The following is a 23,276-nucleotide window of genomic DNA, read 5'->3' as shown; positions in this document are numbered from 1 at the left end:
CCACAGTCAGGACAAATCTCTCTCACCTGCCAGTCCCACAGCCACTCAGACCCGACCAAGTAAACACAGAGACTTATATTGCTTACAAACTGTATGGCCGTGGCAGGCTTCTTGCTAACTGTTCTTACAGCTTAAATTAATCCATTTCCATAAATCTATACCTTGCCACATGGCTCATGGCTTACCAGCATCTTCACATGCTGTTTGTCATCGTGGCGGCTGACAGTGTCTCTCTGACTCAGCCTTCCACTTCCCAGCTTTATTCTCCTCCTTGTCCCGCCTATACTTCCTGCCTGGCCACTGGCCAATCAGTGATTTATTTATTGACCAATCAGCAACACACTTGACATACAGACCATCCCACAGCAAAGTACAACAGACTGTTTCTTATGAGAAGAAATTGCAGGGCTGGAGAGATGGCCCTGAGGATAAGGACATCAGCTGCTGTATCAGGCTTTCTTTTGGGCCACCAACCAGCTCCCAAATCAAGACACAGAGACTTCTTATTAGTTATGAATGCTCAGCCTTGTCTAGCTCTTATTTTATTCTGCGTCTCTTGATCTATTTTCTGTCTTAGGGCTTTTTACCTTTCTTTCTTTAGTATGTCCGACTTTCCTGCTTCTTGTATCTGTCTGTCTGCTGGAACCTGGCTTATGGCCGCAGGTGTGTCCCTCTCTTTATTCCTCATTCTCCTCCTCCTTCTTCCTCTCTCTCCCCTAGATTTCTCCTCCTATTTATTCTCTCTGCCTGCCAGCCCCACTCATCACTTCTTCTGCCTAGCTATTGGCCATTCAGCTTTTTATTATACCAATCAGATGCCTTAGGCAGTCAAGGTGAAACAAAAAAGATGCAACACATCTTTATATAATTAAATAAATGCAGCACAAACAAATGTAACACATCTTTACATCATTAAACAAATGCAGCACAAATGAGTGTAACACACCTCCACACAGTTAAAGTAATAGTCTGCGGCGTAAACAAATATAACACATCTTTGCTGAGCTAAAATAATATTCCACAACAGGCTGTTCTTCCAGAGGACCCAAGTTCAATTCCCAGTACCTACATTGTGCCTCATAGCCATGTGTAACTTCAGTTCCAGGAAATCAAATGCACTCTTCTGGCCTTCTCAGGCTGGGCACACATGTGGGGCACATACCATGTGTCAGCAATATACACCAAAGTAAAAAAATAAATGAATTTTTTAAAAGGAAGGCATTGCACAGCACAGGTTATTTTCTATAGAGTTGATATCTCTTTATGGTTTTTATTTGCATTCCTAAATGGTTATTTATTGATTTTGAAATTTTTTTTGTAAAATTTTTTGTCTATTGGAATTTCTTTTTTTTTCACCCCCTCCTTTTTTTTCTTTTAGTTTCTCAAGACAGGGTTTCTCTATGTACCCACCATGGAACTCGCTCTGTAGACCAGGCTGGCCTCAAACTCATGGAGTTCTGCCTGCCTCTGCCTCCCAAGTGCTGGGATTACAAGCATACACCACCACCACCTGGCTTTCATTTTTATTTTATTGAAAATATTTTTTTTCATAAAATATATTCTCATTATGGTTTCCCCTTCTCCAACTCCTCCGAGATCTTCCCCACATCTCATCCAAATCCATACCCTTTGTTTCTCTCATTAGAAAAGAAATAGGTACCTAAAAAGCAGTAATAAGATAAAACAAGAACAAACAAACTGTAACAGGACAAAACAAACAGAAAGACCAAAGGAAAAGCACAATAAACACACAATAGACACAGAGACACACACATTCACACACAGACATCCTATAAAAACACAAACCTGGAAACAATAATATAGACACACAAAATGAGGTTGAAAAACTAAAACTAAAAATGCCCAGATGAAGCATTATGGAACAAAGGGTCTCCCAAACGCTGTTGAGTTTGTTTTGTGTTGCCCCGTCTACTTCTTGGCATGGGTCCTGCCCTTAACAGTAGTTGTATCCCCAGTGAGACTCTGCTGAAGAAAAATAACTTCTCCTTTTCTAGTAGTTATCCATTGGAGATAATTCTTAGTGTATGGATGTTATGTGATATTTTGATTGCATTCTGCCCCTCCTGAGACTGCCAATAAAATTTGTTTTGAAACAGAGGGTGGAGCGAGCTAGCTACTAGCTGACCAAAATTAACCATAGAGGGTTTGAAAGACTGAGGACAGATGGACACAGGAAGTAGTAGGGTATTGGTGTAGCTAGAGATTTCCTGCCTGGCCCACAGTCAGGATAAATCTCTCTCACCTGCCAGTCCCACAGCTGCTCAAACCCGACCAAGTAAACACAGAGACTTATATTGCTTACAAACTGTATGGCCGTGGCAGGCTTCTTGCTAACTGTTCTTATATCTTAAAATAATTCATTTCCATTAATCTATACCTTGCCACATGGCTCATGGCTTACTGGCATCTTCACATGCTGTTTCTCATCATGGTGGCTGGCAGTGTCTCTCTCACTCAGCCTTCCACTTCCCAGCTTTATTCTCCTCCTTGTCCCGCCTATACTTCCTGCCTAGCTAATGGCCAATCAGTGTTTTATTTATTGACCAATCAGCAACACATTTGCCATACAGAACATCCCACAGCATATTGGTGAAATTGTTAAGGCCACTCCACGTAGTTAAAAAGGGAGGTTTATTTTGTGGGGTAACTTACAAGTGAAGGGATAGTTTACAGGGTCTGGAAAAAGTGTGGCACAGTCCGGCGGTGTTCTCTGGAGAACTCTGCTCAGTCTACCTCCAGTGTCCAGGGTCCAGGAACCAAGAGGGCGGGTGCATCCGAATCTTGGGTCTTCAGGGTCCTCCCTTAGCCCTGCCTTGTAGGCGTGACAGTTACCGAAGCCTCAATGGGGGTTGGAACTTCCAGATCAAAGCTGGAAAGGCTACCCACTACATCTCCCCCTTTTGTCTAAATAAGAAGGTTCTAACCTAATATAAGACTATATACAAAGGAATAGTTATCAAATATTGTCCAGGAGTAATGAGGGATAATGACCTAGATAAGATGGAACTACAACCAATGCGAACAATATGAAGCAAGAAACACATACTAAAATCCAGAGAAGTCTAGAGCGTAGGTAAATGGCATGTTATAAAGATCATTCCAAAAGGTATAGGACACTGAATCCTAAAGAACCTGAATCTAAAACAATATGTTCTATCTAAGGTTATATATATATATATATATATATATATATATATATATATATATATATATATATATATATATATATATATATTAAGTTGTAACTATAACTGCTAGTCTTCAATCCCATCAAAGACCTGAGAAGGAATATAATGGTACCTGAGAAGTGGAAGATGGATGCAAGCAGCTTTCGGGAATCTTGCAAGAGTAGACAGAGACAGCTGGCAGCTTGGACAGTCACCTCCAGCTCAGTCGGTAGAGCATGAGACTCTTAATCTCAGGGTCATGGGTTCATGCCCCACGTTGGATGCCAGATATTGGTGAAATTATTAAGGCCACTCCACGTAGTTAAAAGGGAGGTTTATTTTGTGGGGTAACATACAAGTTAATGGATAGTTTACAGCATCTGGAAAAGGTGTGGTGCAGTCTGGCGGTGTTCTCTGGAGAACTCTGCTCAGTCTACCTCCAGCGTCAGTGTCCAGGAAACAAGAGGGCCAGTGCATCTGGATCTTGGGTCTTCAGGGTCCTCCCTTAGCTCTGCCTTGTAGGCATGACAGTTACCGAAGCCTCAGTGGGGGTTGGAACTTCCAGATCAAAGCTGGAATGGCTACCCACTACAATAGGGCAGGGCTTAGAGAGGGTCTTAGCCTTTTTGGGTCAAGGAACAAAAGAGAGAGGAGGTAGGTCACTGTCCACTTCTCTGCTGCTTCTCTGATCATTCAGGTTCTTACCTAATATCTGACATTTGAGTTTTTATTAATAAAGAATAATTAGATAAGCACTTCATATGGATGGGTCTTGTGTCCACTTCTCCTCTTAGCATTGGGACCCCATCTGGCCCAGACCCACTTAGGCCCTATGCATGCTCCCACAGTCCCTGTTAAATCATATGTGCATCGGTTCTGCTGTGTTTACAAGACTTTGGTCCCTCAGCATCCTCCATCCTCTCAGGTTCTTATAATCTACCTCCTCCTCTGTAGAGTTCTCTAAACCCTGAGGGGAAGGATTTGATGGAGTCATCCAATTAGGACTGAGGTCTCTCACTTCCTGTGCATTGTCCACACATGGGTCTCTGTATTTGTTCCCATCTGCTGCAGGAGGAAGCTTCTCTGATGATGATGGCTGAGCAAGACATTTGTCTACAAGTATAGCAGAATGTCATTGAGTCATTTTACTGCAGAATTCCTTTAGCAGAACAGTAGTATTTGTTTTCCCTTAGGTCTCAGGCCTATCAAATCTCAGGTTCCTGGACTGTATGAGTAGTATTGGGTAGGGGCATTGAGCAGTATTGGGTACAGATTCCATCGCATGGAGTGGGACTTAAATCCACTTGGACATTGGTTGGTTACTCCCATAAGCTTTATGCCACTGTTGCTCTAGCTTGTCGTGGACTATGAGAGGTCCAGCCCCTCAATAGCCCACTCCCAGGGTCCAGAAAGAATCTACAATCAGCTGATAATCTAATCTTTGACGATATTAAGTGAATCTAAGTACACAAAACTCTTAGTCCATACACTTTATTCTTCTGAGTCAATTCTCTCTCTACACAGCTTCTTTTCTGCCCTCATGCTTAGCTCCTCTCTGTTTCTCTTCACTTGTCCTCTCATAGCCCTAACTAAGCTCTTATGCTTTTGATCTCATCTTCATCCTCTATTCCTTCATTCTCCATGTTTCTTCCCTCTTCTCTTCCCCTGACCTGGTTCAAATCCACCTACAGTCTGCAAAACTTTTCCTTGCTCCTTACTCCTCGGCCCAAGCCAGTTTGCCTTACCATCTAAAAAAAACCTCTGCCTTGTGCTCTCCTCTCCAGCCATGTGACTCTGCTCAGACCAGAAATTCTGCTCTAGTCTTTACTGCTCCTGGTTATCCAAAAACAACAACAACAACAACAACAAAAAACCTCTTTTGTTTTGAGTCAATAGCTCTGGCATGCCACTAGACCTGAGGGGATGGTCTGAGCTTCATTTTCACAAGAAACAAAGCTATGCATCTGCAGTCCACCTGTCTCGTAGGCTCTGTAGGTGTGTTATCTATTAGATCAGCAGTAGATCTGAGAAGCTTATACTGTTTGCCATGTGGCCTAGTAGTATATGAGCACACAAGAAATTCATAGCAGAAGACAGCTGATATATGAAAAGCTGAATAACACCAAATATTCCCTGATAAATGGCTTCCCTCTAGAAAGATTCCATGACCTTTCTAGGCATAGCTTTATTATATACAGCTGGAGCTCTATAATATATTCTTACAGCTTGTAGCAGTAAACCAGTAACTGTGAACAGTTTGCAATATCTGTAGATTCATTAAGGTGGATACTAAATATTGGAAGTGGAGAATATTTAATTTCCTGGATTATCTGATCAAGAACATAAGCAGATGTGCTGTCTATTCTTTGGACAATGCCATTAGATAAAGGTTTGCATAATAAATTGTCTACCATCATAACTGGAACAATGTCTTTGGCTGTTGGCAACAATAAATCCCCAGCAATGATGTGAGGTTTCATAGCTCTGGAGATTCTGAATGCCACCAAATATGAAGCCTCAACAGCTGCCACATTGTGTTTGTGGTATTTGCCGCCAGTGTCAAGTCTGGTTTCCTTCAGTCTTTCAGCTTTGCTTCTAAAATAGTTGGTATCCTTGCCAGTGAAGCTCAGATGCTTGTTATCAAAATGGTGTTTTAGTTTGTTTGGCTTCATAGATTTTGCTAATAAAACTTCACAACAAATAATACATCGCTGTTTTTCAGTTTCTGCTGTAATTACAAGGGTAAAACCCTACTGTAAAAAAATCCTCACTATATTTTCTTTTCTTAACATTTTTCTCTATGCAGTCCATTGCCATGGGGTGGTTTCCTAATGAAAATAATATATAGCTGTAGTGGGTAGCTGTTCCAGCATTGACCTGGAAGTACTACCCCCATTGAGGCTTCTGGTAACTGTCACACCTAAAAGGTGGGGCCAAGACAGGAGCCCTTAAGACCCAAGATCCGGATGTGCTGGCTCTCTTGGTTCCTGGATCCTGGATGCTGGACGTAGACCGAGTAGAGTTCTCCAGAGAGCACTGCTGGACTGCACTTCACCTCTCCCAGACCCTGTAACCTATCCCTTTACTTGTAAGTTACCCCACAAAATAAACCTCCCTTTTAACTATGTGGAGTTGCCTTAATACTTCCCCAATATATAACAATAGTTTTAATAATATAAAAAAATGATACATGGCATAGTTCAGTCAATATAGTTCATTAAATTTTCCTATCATTTACCATCCTCTGTGGGGTTTTTTTTGGGGGGGGGGTTCGAGACAGGGTTTCTCTGTGTAGCTTTGGGCCTTTCCTGGAACTCACTTGGTAGCCCAGGCCGGCCTCGAACTCACAGAGATCTACCTGGCTCTGCCTCCCGAGTGCTGGGATTAAAGGCGTGCGCCACCACCGCCCAGCTCATGTTGTTGTTTTTGATATTTGTTTTTTTGTTTTTTGCATTTCTGTTGCTATCACGAGGGGGCAGCATTCAGATCAACCACAGCAGCATATAAAAAGACCCATCAGCCTTTTGTTTCTTGAAGTAGTTGATGACTTTACAGTACATGATTTTACATTTACCTAGTAATTGTAATTCATGACGTGTGAATCTTACCTCCAATACTGCTGCCTTCAACACAGTAGCTGCTTTCTACACTTGTGTGACTGGTCTGCATAAGTACATTATGACATCAACCTTGTCACATACACCCGTATTTGTTCCAGGTATATATGATGGGGATGGCGTGATGTCGCCAGGTACTCTTATGTGGGCATATCTGTATGTGGGTGGACTTGCCTGGAGACAGATAGAGGAATGGTGTCTCAGTTCCTAAGACTGTGTTTTCTGGGGGTCTTAGGCAATCCCTGTGAAAGGGTCATTTGACCACCAAGGGGTCATGAGCTACAGGTTGAGAACCCACTCTTCTAGAGAGCTGTACAGTGTCTATAATGATAAGGAGGGCATGGACTGCAGCATTGTGGCAGCAACAGGGAGCTGACTGATCACATGACCCAAACACAAGAAGCAGAGAAAGAATAGGAAGAGAATTAGGGCTACAAACCTTCAAATTCTGCCCCCAGTGAAGCATTTCCTCTAGCAAGGCCCCACCTCCTAAAGATTCCATCCCCAAACAGCTCCACCAACTGGGAGCCAAATGTTTAAATATATGAGCTTTGGGACATTTCTTTTTCATACCACCATACCTTCTCACTAAGGGCCAGCTTTCTGTGCCTCTTGCCACAAGAAATTTTGAGGTCTGCTACCTGGGAAGGTGTGTATGAATGGGAAAGCATTTTTCTCCATAAGAAAAAAGGTGATGACTTGCAGTTTTTGAAATGTTGCGTGATTTGGCTAAAAAAAAAAAAAAAAAAAAAAATGAGGAAAGACATGACATAAAGAACCCCCTGTGTATTGGGGGGCTAATATAATCAATGAGGACATTACAGCAAACAATACAGAGGATCCTTCAAAAACTAAAAATAGTGCTACGATGTGATCCAAAATCCCACTCTTAGGTACACAGCCAAAGTCAATGAAATCAGGATGTCAAGAAGACGGCTTCTGCCGCATCCGTGGGGAGTGAGCCCTAGGTCTGCTGTCATGGAGTATGTTTTCAGGTCGTGGAAATTCATATATCACAAAGAGAGCAGAGACAGTGTAATTTATGTGAATGGGGAGCTCAGGGCTAAGGAGATACAAGAGCCTGACCCAGGGGTGTGGTGGCCTTCCTCAGGAAAGGACATTCAAGATTCCAGACAGCAGACAAAAACAAGGGTTTGTGAGGGATTTTCCTGTTTTCCCTGAGGCAGGAGCAATAGAAACAGAGCAGAGCTCAGTGCAGAAGCAGGAGAGATTACTACTGAAGAGGAATGTGTGTGTGGTGTGTGTGTGTGGGGGGTGTGTGTGTGTGTGTGTGGCATTCCTGAAGGCTCTGGTATGTCTTCATGGCCAAGGAGGCAAGAATAAAGGGAAATAGGTCTTAAGTTTCCATCCACCCTCCCCTCCCTTGTTGCTCCTCTGTCCCTCCTGCTTTCTCTATTTCCTTCTTTCTTCATCAGACAACTAGAAAAAAGAGTCAGCTCTACTTCAAGGCCTACAAAAGCTCACTCAGTTTCTCTAGTTGGCTGCATGGGCTTCTCTGTCAAGCTGTTGAGATCCAGCTGAGTAGGTGGAGTACCTCGTTTTCTATCGGTTTTGCTTTCCTACACCTTCACCTCTGCTTACCAGTTGCCCACCAGCCTCTTCCCACTGTTTTTATCCTCTGAGTCAGCATGTGAAGTGTTTATTAATTAAATACTTCAATGGACATTCCGGGAAACAGGCTGGGTCCTGGAATTGGGAAGTGAAAATGTTCCAGTTTTCAATGAGGCTGTGTGCTGACCCTGATCACACACAGGAAATCCAGTGCTAGCACAGCCTGTGTGGCACCTGCTGACTCTCCCTGAGTCTCCCTGCTGGCTCTGGGTGCAGCCAGCTGCTCTCTGGAGCAGGACTTAATGTTGGTGCTTTTCTTAGTGTATCTTTTTGGATGTTCAACCATCAGCCTTTCCAAGAGTTTGGAGTTTAACTTTCTTCTTCTGTCTCCTGCCTGTATCTTCACTGTCAAATGCCTAAACTTACGTCCCAACTTTTGCTTACAATCCATATGGTTTTAGACAAGTGTCTAGTTTGATCTAAGACAAATTACTCCCTTTCCCAGCTCAGTTCCTCGTATACAAAAAAAAGAAGGTATGAGTCCTGCCTTGACTGTGGCTTCAAGTTGTTCTAAAACAGCAAAGAGAAGGGAGGATGTGCAGAGTATACAATGCATACTGGGTGAAAGTGTCCTTATCTAACACAGTACCACGAACAATGAATATATACAATGAAATTTTAAAATGTATGTATAAATACATAAAACCCAAACAATGGAGATAACATGTTTTCACAAAGATGAGAAGAAAAGAAACCCTTATACACTGTTTGAAGAAACATAAATCTGTACAAATACTACAGAAAACAATATGGAATATGCTCCAAAAATTGAAAGTAGTGTTACCGTATTGTCTTAGTTAGGGTTTTTATTGCTGCAAAGAGACACCATGACCACAGCAACTCTTATAAAGAAAACATTTAATTGAGATGGCTTGCCTTCAGTTTCAGAGGTTCAGTCCATTATCATGACAGGGAGCACAGTGGTATGCAGACTGACATGGCGCTGGAGCAGCTGAGACTCCTACATCTTGCAGGCAACAGGAAGTCGACTGACAGTCGCACTGAAAGAAGCTTGAGGAAAAGAGACCTCAAAGCCCGCCCCCACAGTGACACACTTCCTCCAACAAGACCACACCTCCTAAGAGTGCCACTCCCTTTGGGGGTCCATTTTCTTTTAAACCACCACACACATGGTTCAGCAATTCACTCTTGAGTATATAACTAAGGGAAATGAAATCTGTGTGTCCAAATGAAACCTGTAGTCCAAAAGATGGTAACACCATGTATTTTTTATAACATTAATTTTAGCAGCCAAGATAGGGATCTACCTGAGTCCACCAACAGATGAATAGGAAAATAGAGAGCATGATATATGTGCATAGGAACAATGTAACCTGTTCTTCCTTAAAGAGAAAGAAATCCTTCATTTTTAATACCATAGATGGGACCAGAAGATAGTATGCTAAGTTAGATCAGAAAGTCAAACACTGTGAATTGAAAGTCATAAAGAAGCTTGAAACTGTTGAAAATAATCTAATTGAGTGGCCAGCAGAGTCCAGTGCATGTGACACTTTACATTTCTATGTTAACAAACCAAAGGCCAACATCAACAGCAACTGGGAACTGGAAACCTCACCAAACAAAGTCAGTATCAAAAGCAAACCGTCAGCAAATTTACTTCTAAAAACATGACTTGCTTTATTTTTAAGCTAGAATCAGACAAAACTTCAATCTATAATGCAGAATAAGTATTCCCTGCTCTCTGTCTCTGTGCGTTGGAGTTTGTGGTGACAGGCAGGTATGCATTCTTGTATCCACTGAGGCAGAAATTAGTGTCCCCAAGGGAATAAATGAAAGGCCCACAGTAAGGACATAAGTGGGTGCATAAATGTGAGAACAAAGAGAGCATAGTTCAATTAACAATCAGCAGGACTCCAGGCAAGGTCAAAGACCAGCAGGACCTGCAAGGCAGTGATTAGCAATGTTGACCAAGGAGAGCAGCCAACAGAGAGCCAACCAAGATCATCAGCTAACCCAGCAATCTAGAGACAGGCCGAATGAGGCTTCAATGTCTGACCACCATGGGATGAGCAGTGTATAAACAGCACTCAATCATCTCCCTGCCTGGACCAGGAGAATATGCAGTCTGTTGGCCCCATCAGCTCCACCAATGAGATGATCAGAGAACTAGCTAATCTCTATAGGAATTTCCCCAGTCTTTGACTGGTTCCTGCCATAAGTCCTTTTAAAAATCCATAAACAAGGAACATTTCCCCAGTTTGGAAGCCTTCCTACTCCAGAGAGCTTCTCTTTTGTTTTTCCTTTTGGTTACTTGTACAAGTGTGTTGGCCGGTGTGTGTGTGTGTGTGTGTGTGTGTGTGTGTGTGTGTGTTCATTCTTAGTCATCACTAGCAGCAGACAACACACTCAAATCAACTGTCCAGGTTGACTTGGTGACAGTTGATTGCATTGTCTAGTACCTGAGTCCTTGGGTGAAGTACATCTAGGCTTAAAACTACTGTTCTCAAAGATCTGCATGTTCAGTTGTAGAAATGCTGTACATACTGTCTTGCTGTGCTCCAGCTTGTATTAAGAAGACATGTTTTTCTTTTGAAATAAGCAGCACACACTTTGAAGAGTGACACGATGTTCTACTTATCTCCATGTTGCCCAGCATTCCTCACTTCTAAGAGTGCTTACATCATTGGCAGAGGGGTCATTTGAGTTCTGGAAAGCTGAGCAGAGGTGGCTGGGTTTATGGACAGAGAACAAGCTAAAGAATGCAGAAACATAGAACTAAAGGCAGATTAGTCATTTCAAAGTTATTTTTCTGATAAGCCAGAGATAGGGAGACAGAAAAGTAGAAAACTAATTGGCTGGCTAACATTTAGACCTGGAATCTCCCCTATATAGGTTCCAGGACCCAGGCTACTTGGGTGAAGGTAATTAGGGCCCACACCAAGAACTTAGACCCCTCCAAAAGCAACAACCTGAACTTTTATAAACTATTAACAAACCTCTAACTAGAACTTTCCACTCTTGCCCATGGAAACTGTTTTTCTTATCTAGAGTCTGTGGATGCTTTCCACATTTCCCATCAGGCTCTCCAAGTGAGGCCTAGCTCCAGTTTGTGAATGTTCAAATAGGCTCCCTAAAATTTTAATGTGCTGAGTGGTTTCTTGTTTCTGTTTTAAAGTAAACCACCCCTAATCTTCATGAGCAAGGGCTGAGAAAGCTGTGTTTCCCATGGGGCTACACAGGCACAGTGCCAAGCAAGTCTCCTGTGTTGGGGCATGAAATCTGAGCTCCTTGACAAGTCTTCTGTGTTGAAGTGCTCTTTGAAAAGGAAGCAAATGTCACTGAAAACAGGACGGAGAAGACAGAAAATTCAACTCACTAACATATGAACTTGACTCAGAATACTCACATAATACCACCAAAGAGAAGTCGGGCTCTGGTGTTTAGATGTTTATTTACACTGAAACCCCTAAGGGAATGATTGTGACTCTTAACTTCTATGTTCGTAGTAGTGTAACCTAGAGCACACATCACTGCCACAGAGAGTGGCACAAAAGGAACGGAGAGTGTCACAGTTCTGGCAGCCTATCTATTGATGGACATCTAGGTCAATTCCATTTCCTTGATATTGTGAATATAGCTGTAGTGAACGTGGATGAGAACGTAAGTACACAGAGAGTCCTGTAGGTATATCCCTGGGAGTTGTATGGCAGGGTTGCATGATAGCTCTCTGTAGCTCTTTGAGAAAACTCTGCGCTGATTTCCATAGTGGCTGCTCTAATCTGTACATAACACAGCAGTGAGTACACATGGACTCCTCTGTCCCCACATCCTCACCAGCATTTGTTGGCGTTTGTTTTCTTGATGGCAGCTATGATAAGAATCGGAATCTCAAAGTAGTTTTAGCTATATTTCTCTCGTCACTAAGTATGTTTAAAATCTTCAGAAGTATTCACTGGCTGTTGTCTCAGTTTCTTGAAAACTCGTGTTCAGCTCCTTAGTCCATTTTTAAAAAATTGTTTCCCTATTTATCTTTTGCGTTCTTTATATATATTCTAGGTATTGATGCTCTGCCTCCCCTTCTGAAGGCAATCTTCCCTTTCTTCTCCAGCAGTTTCAGAGACTTGGGTCTTACACTAAGGTCTTTGCTCCATCTGGAGTTGATTTTTGTGTGAGGTCAAAGAAAAGGATCCAGTGTCTCCTCTCTACATGAAGATGTCAGGTGTCCACAGCACTACGCATCTCTAATGTATGCTTTGGTTATCTTTGTCAAAAATCAGGTGGCTGTAGCTACATGGGCTTATGTCTGGGTACTTTATTTGTGGGTCTACCTGTCTGAGGGCAATACCACCCTGCCCTTTGTGGTATAACTTGAACTTAGGTACAGCGATACTTCCAGCATTACTGGTATTGCTCAGGATTATATTGGCTGAGGTCTTTTGTGCTTCCAAATTATTCAGAATTTTTTTCTATTTCCATGATGAATGGTTTGGCATTTTGATGGAGATTGCAGTGAATCTGTATGATTCATTCAGTAAGATGGCCATTTCACACTGTTGACTCTTCCAAGCCAGGACCTGGAAGGAGAGTTTAATTGATCTTCTAGTGTCTTTTTCAATTTCTCTCTTGAGTGTTCTAAAGTTTTCATTAGAGAGGTCATTCACTGCTTCGGTTAGGTTTATTCCAAGCCATTTCTGTAGGCAGTTATGAATGGGATTGTTTGACTGGTTTTTCCCTCCGCATGTTTGTTATTGGCAGATAAGAATGAAGCTGATTTTTCTGTGTTAATTTTTTAATCTACCACTTTTTTGAAAGTTTGTATAAGCTCTAGGAATTTTCTAGGGGCTGAAGAGTAGATATTATCCAGCCATCAAATAAACATATGGCACTCTTCTTTAAAATGTCTTTATTTTTAAATGTACTTATATGTATGTGAGTCTGAGTGAGGATACATACACCATATGCATACAGGAGCCAGTAGAAGTCAAAACATCTGAGCCATCTCTCCAGCCCCATTATGTCAGTCTTACACAGTGAAATCACTTATAACTGCCTGTAAGTAGCACAGGATAGGCTGTATAGCATAGTGAGATATAACCCCATCCCTTGGACTTATATCCATGGAATCTTAGTTGGGATATTATCCAAGATGGAGAAGGTTAACAGATAAAGCAACCATTCTAAGTGGCCAAATTAATGTTCAAAGTGCACACATGGTTGGTGAGAAAAATAAATTGATTTTGAAATAACCTTTAAGGACTTCATAGAATGTAACTATAATAGATAGTGACAGAGAAACAAAATGGTCTACAGAAGCATGACTTCTGCAAGGGAACATGTAGCAGTCCAAGCTAGATAAGTTGAAAGCAGATAGTAAAGGCCAGCTGTTAGAGGACCACACTGACTCCACTGTCCCCAAGCCTAACACAGTGATGGCACATACCAGGTGAGTGGTGGACAGCAAAGAAGATAAAGTTAAAATGTGCATTAAGGACCAATCACTAGTCAACTGCAGTAGCTGTCATCATCCACAGAAGCGTTTACTATGATGCAAACAGGTTAAGGCAAGTGATGGGGAGAGTCAAGGAGCCAGGAAAGGACAGCGTGTAGAGCTGGCATGGCTTGTCTGTGCAGTGAGGGGGGCGTTTATTTAGGGTCACCCTAGAGAACTTTGTAGGCTCTCTTGTGGGAATTGTTTGCCTCCTTTGTTGTTTACACAACAGGAAACCCAACCACTCTGTGATCCTGTGACCTGGCAAAGGGCACTGATGAATGTCGGGATAGGAGAGAGGAATGTGGGCATCCTAAGATCAGGCTGCCAGGAGGAAAGTGCCCCCATCTTGGAACATGGCGTCCCCCATATGCCCATCCTCACAGAGCTGTAGGAGTAACTGTTTCCCACACAGTAAATGTGCCTTTACGGAGAAGAGAACCTGCCACAGAACAGGAGGGTGTTGGTTTTGTTGTGCCTGATGAAGAAAAGGAAGGGGTGGTCTGCACAGAATGTTGAGACTTCACAGGCACAGCAATAGTCAACGATGGCCGAAGTTGCTGCTGCAGCCTCGGTGCCTTTTTCATTGACCTCCACAACACTCTTGTGAACAAACTTGGACAGACACAGGTCTCTCTCCAGAGACATTCCTGATAAATCAGCCTTGCCCCCTTGGAAGACATCTACCATTCCCAAGTGCTGAAACACAGACTCCATGTCATAATCCTCTTGCAGTTTAAATTTTGGAAGGAAAACCTCAACATCAGTGCTCTTCATAAAGTCTGGTTTGGTCCAGGATGTTAACTTCTCAAAAGTGAGATTGTCTTCCACCTGACAAAGAAGAATTAGAGACTTTCAGATTCACAGACTCTTATCCAGAGTCTCATAGGCACTTCACACTCACAATACCCACCATCATCCTACAGAGGCACTGTCTATTCACATGATGAGACCATGTGAGGGTCCCACTGTGCCTCTAGCTTATATGAGGCTTCCCTGATGGGCGTGGAAGCCAAGCAGCCCAGGATTGGGAAGACCTGGCTGTCCTCTCCTAAATCATTTCTGAGACAACTTTTATTCTGACAGGTGTCCATGTCCAGGTGATTATGGTTTAGGTTGTGTTTACTTTTGTTTTCTTGATCTAGAATTAGTTTTGAAGACAATAAACCATAGATGCTAATAAAATAAAATAAAAATTAGAAAAGATTCTTGGTGTGAGCCACACTAGAAGGGAGGTCTATCCAGGCTAGGATTCTATGTGTCTTGTGGGTTGTTAATGGTTTGAATGTGAAATTCTCCCTTAAAGCTCACATACTGAACCCTTATTCTGAAGCTGGCAGCAACATTTAGTGAGGCATCTATGATTTAGACATGAGGGGTTCTAGCAGAATGAGGAAGTAGTTACAGGAGGTGTACCTATGAAGGTCATCCTTGGTCCTTTATCCCTTCTCCTTTCTCTGCTTCCTGTTTACTGAAAAGTCTGTAGTCTCTGCCACATGTACCTGTCACCATGGAACCCACTGATGGGGTCAAGTAACTTTACATGAAACTTCAAATCTGTGAGTCAACATAAATCTTTCCTATCCTGGGTTATTCATGTCAGGCATTTTGCCAGGGACAAAACACTAACACCCTGGAGAAGCGATGCCACAGTGAAAAGCTGGATGGGAAGAGCCAGGGGAGCTCCTCTGCTTACAAAGACCCCTTAGGTCATGCACACTCCATTACCCACCATTCAGAGGATGGCTGATGCACTGTGGGGTATCTTGTCACAAGGAAGACCAAGATGTGCCATTATGATGACCCTGACTCTGTCCTCACCAGCTGGCACTCCCCCTCTTCCACTTTGTGAGGTTAAAGTGCAGTATTTTTTCTGCCTATTTTATGTCCTCAGATATTAAAATAAAATACTAGCAAAGATCACAATTTAGGTTATATTTACAGAGGGGGACTATGTTCTAAGTACTGTGCTAAGTTTTACAGAGGGGAACTATGTTCTAAGTACTGTGCTAAGTTCACTGCCTTAGTTGACCTCTTTTCATCCTTTCAGGAACCATGTCCCATTCCAGAAATGAAGTTATGTCATGTGTCCAAGGTCACACGACCCACAATGGGAGTCCTGGACACAGTTTTGATCCCCAAACACAGGGACTGCACACAGCTCCAGGCTCAGTTTGTGAGTACCACTGCTCAAATGGCAGTTGGAAAGGTAAAAACATTGCATTCTGTCCTAATGAAGGACAATGGGGACCCTGGATTCTTCTCATAGACATTTAGAGTGGTGACTGCTACAGACTTTCCCACCTCACCTGGCTGAGGTCCACACCATCATCTGGGAGCAGGACCACCAAGCTCAGCTCCATGCCCTTATAGGGTATCACCAGCACCTGTGCCTGAACTTCTTCCACGTAGGCGAGGTTAAAAGTGTCTTCCTGACACATCATCTGTACTGGTCTTTCCTCCCTCTGAACAGAAGAATCCAGAACATAAAAGATATCATTGAGAGAGTTGAGAAGGTTTCCAAATGAGCTGCAGTTAATACCAATTAATACAATGCAAACACTACTCATGTTTCAGTGACCACTTAGTCAATGTCTGCCAGCCTCTTCCTGTTTTCATTAAAAAATATTTGTTGTATGCAGATATGGGACTGTTGTAGATAGGGTTCTATAGTTGTCATGAAACACCATGACCGTAGGCAGTATGGGGAGGATGGGTTTATTTCATCTTATAACTCTCAGGTCATATTCCATCACTGAGGGAAGTCAGAGAAGGAATTCATGCAGAAGCCTTAGAGGAATGCTACTTATTGGCTTGTTCTCCGTTGCTTTCTCAGCCTGCTTTCTTGTGTAGCTCATGACCTCCTGCCCAGAATTGGCACTAGCCACAGAGGACTGGGTCCACACCAATCACTAATGAAGAAAATGCCCAACAGACTTGCCCTAGGCCAATCTCATGGAAGCAATTTCTCAATGCAGAGTCCTTCTTCTCAAATGGCTCTAGCTTATGTCAAGTTCATACACACACACAGACCCCAAACAAAACAAAACAAACAAACAAACACCCCAGCCAGGACAAGTCTAACTACATAAAGACTATGCATTATCCAGAAAAAGGAATGTGGCATTCAAATATTAATATTTGGGTCTAAAATGTTCCACAAAGGCTCATGTTCCAAAGCTCCTCTCTACAGACTGGCACTAATGAGAACTAGCCAACCCTTTAGGATTTAGGCCTAATGAGAGAAAGTTGAGCATTGGGGAGAGGTGCCCCTGAAGGGGATATTGGCACTACAACCCTTTCCTGTTTCTCTCTTTTGCTTCCTGACTGCTGTGAGGTGAACAAGCCCCCACCATGCATTTCCACCATGCTGTAGTGCATCACCACAACCCAGAGTGATCGGACCAACTGACCCGACTGAAACTTCTGGAACCATGAGCCAAAATAAACATTTCCTCTTTGAAGTTGATTACCTCAGATAGTTTGCTACACTAATGGAAAGATGACCATCATATCAGATGCAGGATTTTGATCATTTAATATGGTCAACAATTATATCTAAGGAAACAGCATATAGTTAACAGAAAAGTTGTCTTCAAATAGACTGGATTAATGTCATAATCTTGTGACTGGGACTACAGACAGATACATCCTCTCAGAAAACAGCCTGGAAACAGGAGCACACATGCTCAGAGGTTCACGATGGGTCACAACCTTCTAACCCGTCAGAGAGCAGAGAGCTCCAGAGCACAGACACTCACAGGCTAGGGCAGAGCTCCATCCTGATACCCCATTTGGGAGAAGGAAAATCCCAGTTAAATAGCTTCAAGTTGGGGACCCTCTGGACTGATCTCCATGTATCTTTGTGATGCATTGCAGTCTGATGACCCATCATAATCATACAGTTCTTGTCAACCCTTTAAAAGTTAGGGGCCATCTGGACAGAACTTCATGTATCTTCTTGTGATTTAACCCAGTGGTTCTGTTCTAATAGTCCAACAATATTTTTTAAAGTATGGAAGTAGGCCATTTGGGAAGATTTTAATTACAGTGGTACATTAAACATAAAAATTTGCTATAGACCATACATAATACATATTAAATTTCCCAATAAAAGAACTCATTCTTTTATAAAGTTTTTTTCCTTATTACTAATAAAAAAGGAATGGAGGAGTTTAACATTGGTAAGGTTCCAAACTGCATTACATTGTATTTTATTGGGATTTGGAGAAGCATTCTAATATCTGCTTTAATTCAAATTATACTGCAATTAAGACTGAGATCTTAATCACTCCATTTCAATGTAAGAAAGCAATATATACTGCTTCATAATAATAGATTGACCAATAATTTAAAGTGATTATTTTAATTTAAAAATAGTCTATTAAATAAATGTTTCTATATTCCTTTCTACTCTGCCTCATGCTCCATACATGTATTATACTACCTTAACACATAAGTTTCTGTTTTCTTGAACTTAAAGGAAAGTTTAGTTTCTAGAATTAGGTTGAAGCAACGGTTTTATGAGAAATTATCGGAACATGTAAGAGCCACAAATAAAATGTAAAGTAACACAGGTATTAAATACTCTATTCCTATCATTTTTCTCTAGAGATTAACCTTTCATTCAGAAATAAATGTTTCAAATAGTTTTCTGTGCTTTCCTGTTCTCTTTCTTTCTGGGCTGAAGACCAGTACCCACATAGGATATGTGATCTCTACCACTGAGCCCCAGTGCTACACATTCACAATTACACCCTTCCACACAATCTCATCACACTGTCATGAACCTTTGGACACTATTCCTTACCTGGTTTATTTTAAAGGGCATTTCTATTGTGCAATCTTCGTGAAATGGTTGATGCCACTTTCCTTTGAAATATAAGGCATTGACAAGAACCAGCCTGGTCTCTGAATTAACCGAGTCACCCGACAGCAACTCTGGAATTTTCCCTTTTGAGGAAGCAGAGACTTCATTCAGGTTCATGTTATACACTTGTGAGAAATAAATTGATATGACATCTGGGCAGATCCAAGCATCATGTTTTCACATATGCTGAATGTGGATTAACATATTGAAAAACAAATGAACACAACATACCAATGTTTGCCTCAAGGTCATGGACACAGGAGGAACATGGCCAAGATGAGGATGGTGAAAGACTTCTAAGTCTCTCAAGGAAAGCAGGTTTGGGAAAGACAAAAAAAAATGACTTCAGGATGGAGAACAAAGAAGCAGGAAATGTGGAAGAGGTCACAGGGATCCAGGGTTTTCCCCACGTGCTAATGTTGGTTGCCATGTTGATTGGGTCTGGAATCAATCAAGAGACATGTCTTTCTGTGAGGACAATTCCCAGAAAGAGTAACTAATGGAGAGGACGCTTCCCCAAGGGAGCAACAGCTTCCTGTGCTGCCCTGATATAAGGACCAAGAGAGAAGCAGCACTGCTTTGGTCTGCCTGCCTCAGTCCCTGCTGGTGAGTGCGACACTGTTCATATCTCTGCAACTGTGATTTTTAACTGACACTGGAACCTAATTGCTTTGGCCTTCATGAAGACTAAGACTAATAACTCTCTGGAATCCTCTAGGCTTTCCATGCCAGACTGAGACTGCTAAAGTTTTCAGCCTCATAGACTGGACAGCTACCAGATTCTCAGCCTCTCCACATGCAGATGGTCATTGTCAGACTACTCAACCTGTATTGTGTGCGCCAATCTATTAAATGCCTCTGTAATATGGATTCATTGTGCTCTTCGAGAGAACCCTGACCAATACACTAATGTTAAGTATAGAGTCTAATCTAGCCCTCCATGGTCATGCCAAGTTTTAACACACCACCACACGTCAAAGGCTCAAAGGCAGAAAGTCATTTGTTATTATATACTTTGGAATGCTGTCCATCCCTGGAAGAGATAATGCAGTTAAGAGTACATATCCCCTTCTTCTGTATTAAGGGGTATCCTTTCAACAGAGAAGAGAATAGTTGCCAACTTATGATATCAAAGGTGCACAAGAGGTAAAGACTCCAATAAGAATCAGCAAATGATTGCTGAGTTTTTAAGAAAAAGACACTCACTCTATACTCTATCTGTTAGTAGAAATAGGAATGTACTTAGTGGTACAGAGGCATCTGAAGAGTTCAAATATCAGACAATGATCTCAATGATCTCCAAGACCAATGCTGGAACATGTCATCTCTGAAATAAAAACAAATAAGGTTCGACCCCAAATGGGAGACTCTTTTAGGCCAATGTAACTGAGCAGCCCTGACAGAGGAAATCATGTCTAGTTTCATCAAATGTAGGTGAGGGATGTGAGGCAGGAAACATGGAAGCAGAAAACAGGAGTACTCTTCAGAGGTAAAGGTGCTGGGGGCTGAGGCAACACAGACTGTAGGAAGATCCAGCCCAGGGAAAGATTATGGAGAAGGTCTACCCAGGCATCTCCATCTCAGAGATGGTGGAGTCACCTGACCTGCCAACTGCAGGCCACCCCTGTCTTCTAATGCAATCTGTTAGACTGGAAATCAGGCCCATGAGTTCTCAGGACATTTGTATCAGCCCCTCTCTCCTAGAGAAATACACAAACAACTCTGTCTTTAAAGTCTAAGTGTCTGAGTAAAATCTCCACGAATTCACTGAGGTCTAAATTATACCATGTGACCTAGTTGGTCTGTATCCCTTTGACTCTGAAATAACAGTGAGATTAGTCAGTGGGGGGAGAAGGGAAGTTAAGAGAAAGGAAAGAGGGAAGAGGAGGGAGGGATGGAAGAAAAAGGACAAGAATGTGGGGTGTGAAATAACTTGAAATCCTGACCTTCAGTCTGTTCAGAGACCCACGTGTTTATGTGTTTCCGGGATTCCTCTGCTGCTTTGACAAAGGACAGCTGCTCCAGCTCTGAGTGGTAGAACTGAAGACAGGACTCCTTAAAGGTCTGGAGAGAAACATGTTCAGTGAGGTAACATTGCAAAACATAGTGTCAGCAAGCTTCTCAAACTTCTGATACTGTGGCATTAAAAAACAAAACTAAAATGAGTGTAGATGTCACTTTAAGCAATAAACATCTTCATGTACTATGTCTCTGTAAGTTGGAATGACCAACTTGAATAAATAAAAATTATAAGTTGTCAAATTTTAAATATTTCAAAGTATCATAGAATTTGGGAAAGTTTTTGGAGTTGAGTCTTACTATTTGGCGTAGGCTGGCCTAGAACTCATGACCCTCCTGTCTCAGCCTTCTAAGACATACATGTATGCCATCACACTGGCTAGAACTTGATCCTTAATTTCATCACATTCTCTAGGGTCCTTCCTCTGTGATCTATAGCAACAAGTATTTGAATACAATTGATGTCATTCTACTGATACAACTTACTGGGAGGAATTCACAAGTGCTCTCTGCAAAGAGCCTGTTGGCAGTTCTAAGCGCGTACTTTTTGTTGGGCTTATTCAGGATATGAAGAAGACCCTGGAAGCCTTGATGAACGTCTTTCTCTGTGTTTAAACCAAGTGCCTGTGAAGGAAAAGAACGAACCACTATGAGCTCAGTGATGAGACGTATTGATTGCGAAAGGACTTTTCAAGCTGAAGTAGACAGGTCGTGAAGCACATGAGGCTCTGAGTTGGATCCTCACTCTGCACATGAAAAGACAGGTCCACTAGTATATGGCTGCAATCCCAGCACCGTGGAAAGAAGACACCTGCATTCACGCCTGTCCTCTACCTAAAGAAGCCCACATAGGCATGTAAACACACACACACACACACACACAGATACACACACGTACACACATACACAGACACACACAGAGATACACACACACACAGATACACACACACAGACACATAGACACACACAGAGATACACAGACACACACACAGACACACACACAGATACACAAACACACACAGACACACACACACAGACACACACACAGATACACAGACACACAGACACACACACCCTACAACCATACACATACACAAGCTCTCCGTGTTTATTAGTGAACCTAAAACCTATAAGAGACCATAAAGAGTGATTATGAAGAAGCCTCTTCTATGTCTTCATCTTCATGTCCTCATGCACTCACTAAGTTTGGAGACGATAAAAATGAGCAGTTATACCTGAAAGGGTCCTCACGAAAAAGTCCTGGCAAACCACAGAGCAACAGTGACTACTTCCTACTGGGACGGTGTATGCACAGGGCTTTTTCTCAGGCAAATGCCTCCTGCCTGCCCTGAAACCCCTGAGGTCAGAAACCCATTCTTAATCACCTACAATGCTCACAGGATGCTTCATAAAGTAACCCAACGTAGTGTCCAGTCAAGATGTGGACTAGCTATACACATTTTACCCCCCTTCAATAGCTTAGCTATGCAAGGCAGGTTGGACACAATTAAAAGCAGGAATTAGAGCACATGCCTTTAATCCCAGCACTCAGGAAGCAGAGCCAGGCAGATCTCTGTGAGTTCCAGGCCAGCCTGGTCTACAGAGCAAGATCCAGGAAAAGCACCAAAAGTACACAGAGAAACCCTGTCTGGAAAAAACAAAAATAAAAAATAAAAATAAAGCAGGAATTCACTTTCTTTGGCAGTGAATAATTACAAAGTCTGTTGCTCTAAAAATAAAATAGATCTTAGCAACCTATGTTTCAAATAATTTCAACTCCTTGCTTCCCTTTGCTGTACTTGGGTTGAGCCTAAGTTACAACCCTAAGACCCTCCCTTCATCTTTTTAGAAACTTGTTTATTCGAAACTAAGTTGTCCAGGCTGGTCTTGAACTAGGCATTCTCCTGTCTCTGTCTCCTTAGTAGCTGGAATTAAAGGCCTGTGCCAACAAGATTGGTATGAAATTATTTATGCACCATTTTCTCAGTGAAGTCTGAACAAAATTTTGAGAGTTCCCTCCAAGTTATTACTGTGGAAAACTCGTTGCCTCTTAAATAAGTTCCCTCTAAGTTATTCCTGAGGAAAACTCATTATCCCTTCCCCTTTAGCCCCTGCCCCATGAAACAGTGTGAGCACATTCCTACCCTCTCTTCTCAGCAGCCCTTAGGCAAGTGACGTAGGTGAGGGGTGACAGACAGCTTACCTGAGACATCTGGACTGCAGTGTCTCCCTTCGCCCCCAAGAGGACCATAGCTAGAGCAGAGGAGATGCTCATGGGAGAATAACAGACATTTGTTGAAGGGTTACTTTCACAGAGCATCTTTAAAAGGTGGATGGCAAAGTTGCCATTTGCTTCAGACAGAGTGTTCATGATGCAGAGTCTGGAGACAAAGGAGAAATGGTACTCAACATACACTGAAGGTTCATTGATCTGACTCAGGGGAATCTGGGACTCTACTCTTGGTTCTCATTCAAAGCTCAAAAGTATTTAAAATTGGACT

At 42.2% G+C, this 23,276-nt stretch overlaps 1 protein-coding gene across 1 annotated transcript; it reads right to left on the bottom strand.

Moving 5' to 3' along the window:
• Window positions 1-14,005: 14,005 nt before the first annotated feature.
• LOC131910393 (serpin B9-like) lies at window positions 14,006-23,152 on the bottom strand. Its single transcript, XM_059262324.1, has 6 exons — window positions 22,979-23,152; window positions 21,262-21,399; window positions 20,703-20,820; window positions 18,697-18,839; window positions 16,196-16,351; window positions 14,006-14,717 (listed from the first exon to the last, which is right to left on the bottom strand). Exons 1-6 carry the CDS (start codon window positions 23,144-23,146, stop codon window positions 14,313-14,315), a joined length of 1,128 nt encoding a protein of 375 aa, XP_059118307.1. The 5' UTR covers window positions 23,147-23,152; the 3' UTR covers window positions 14,006-14,312.
• Between the last annotated feature and the right edge of the window lie 124 nt (window positions 23,153-23,276).

The sequence above is a fragment of the Peromyscus eremicus genome, chromosome 5 (genome assembly GCF_949786415.1).
Source record: "Peromyscus eremicus chromosome 5, PerEre_H2_v1, whole genome shotgun sequence".
NCBI lineage: Eukaryota > Metazoa > Chordata > Mammalia > Rodentia > Cricetidae > Peromyscus > Peromyscus eremicus.
This window is presented reverse-complemented; position numbering and strand designations above follow the sequence as displayed.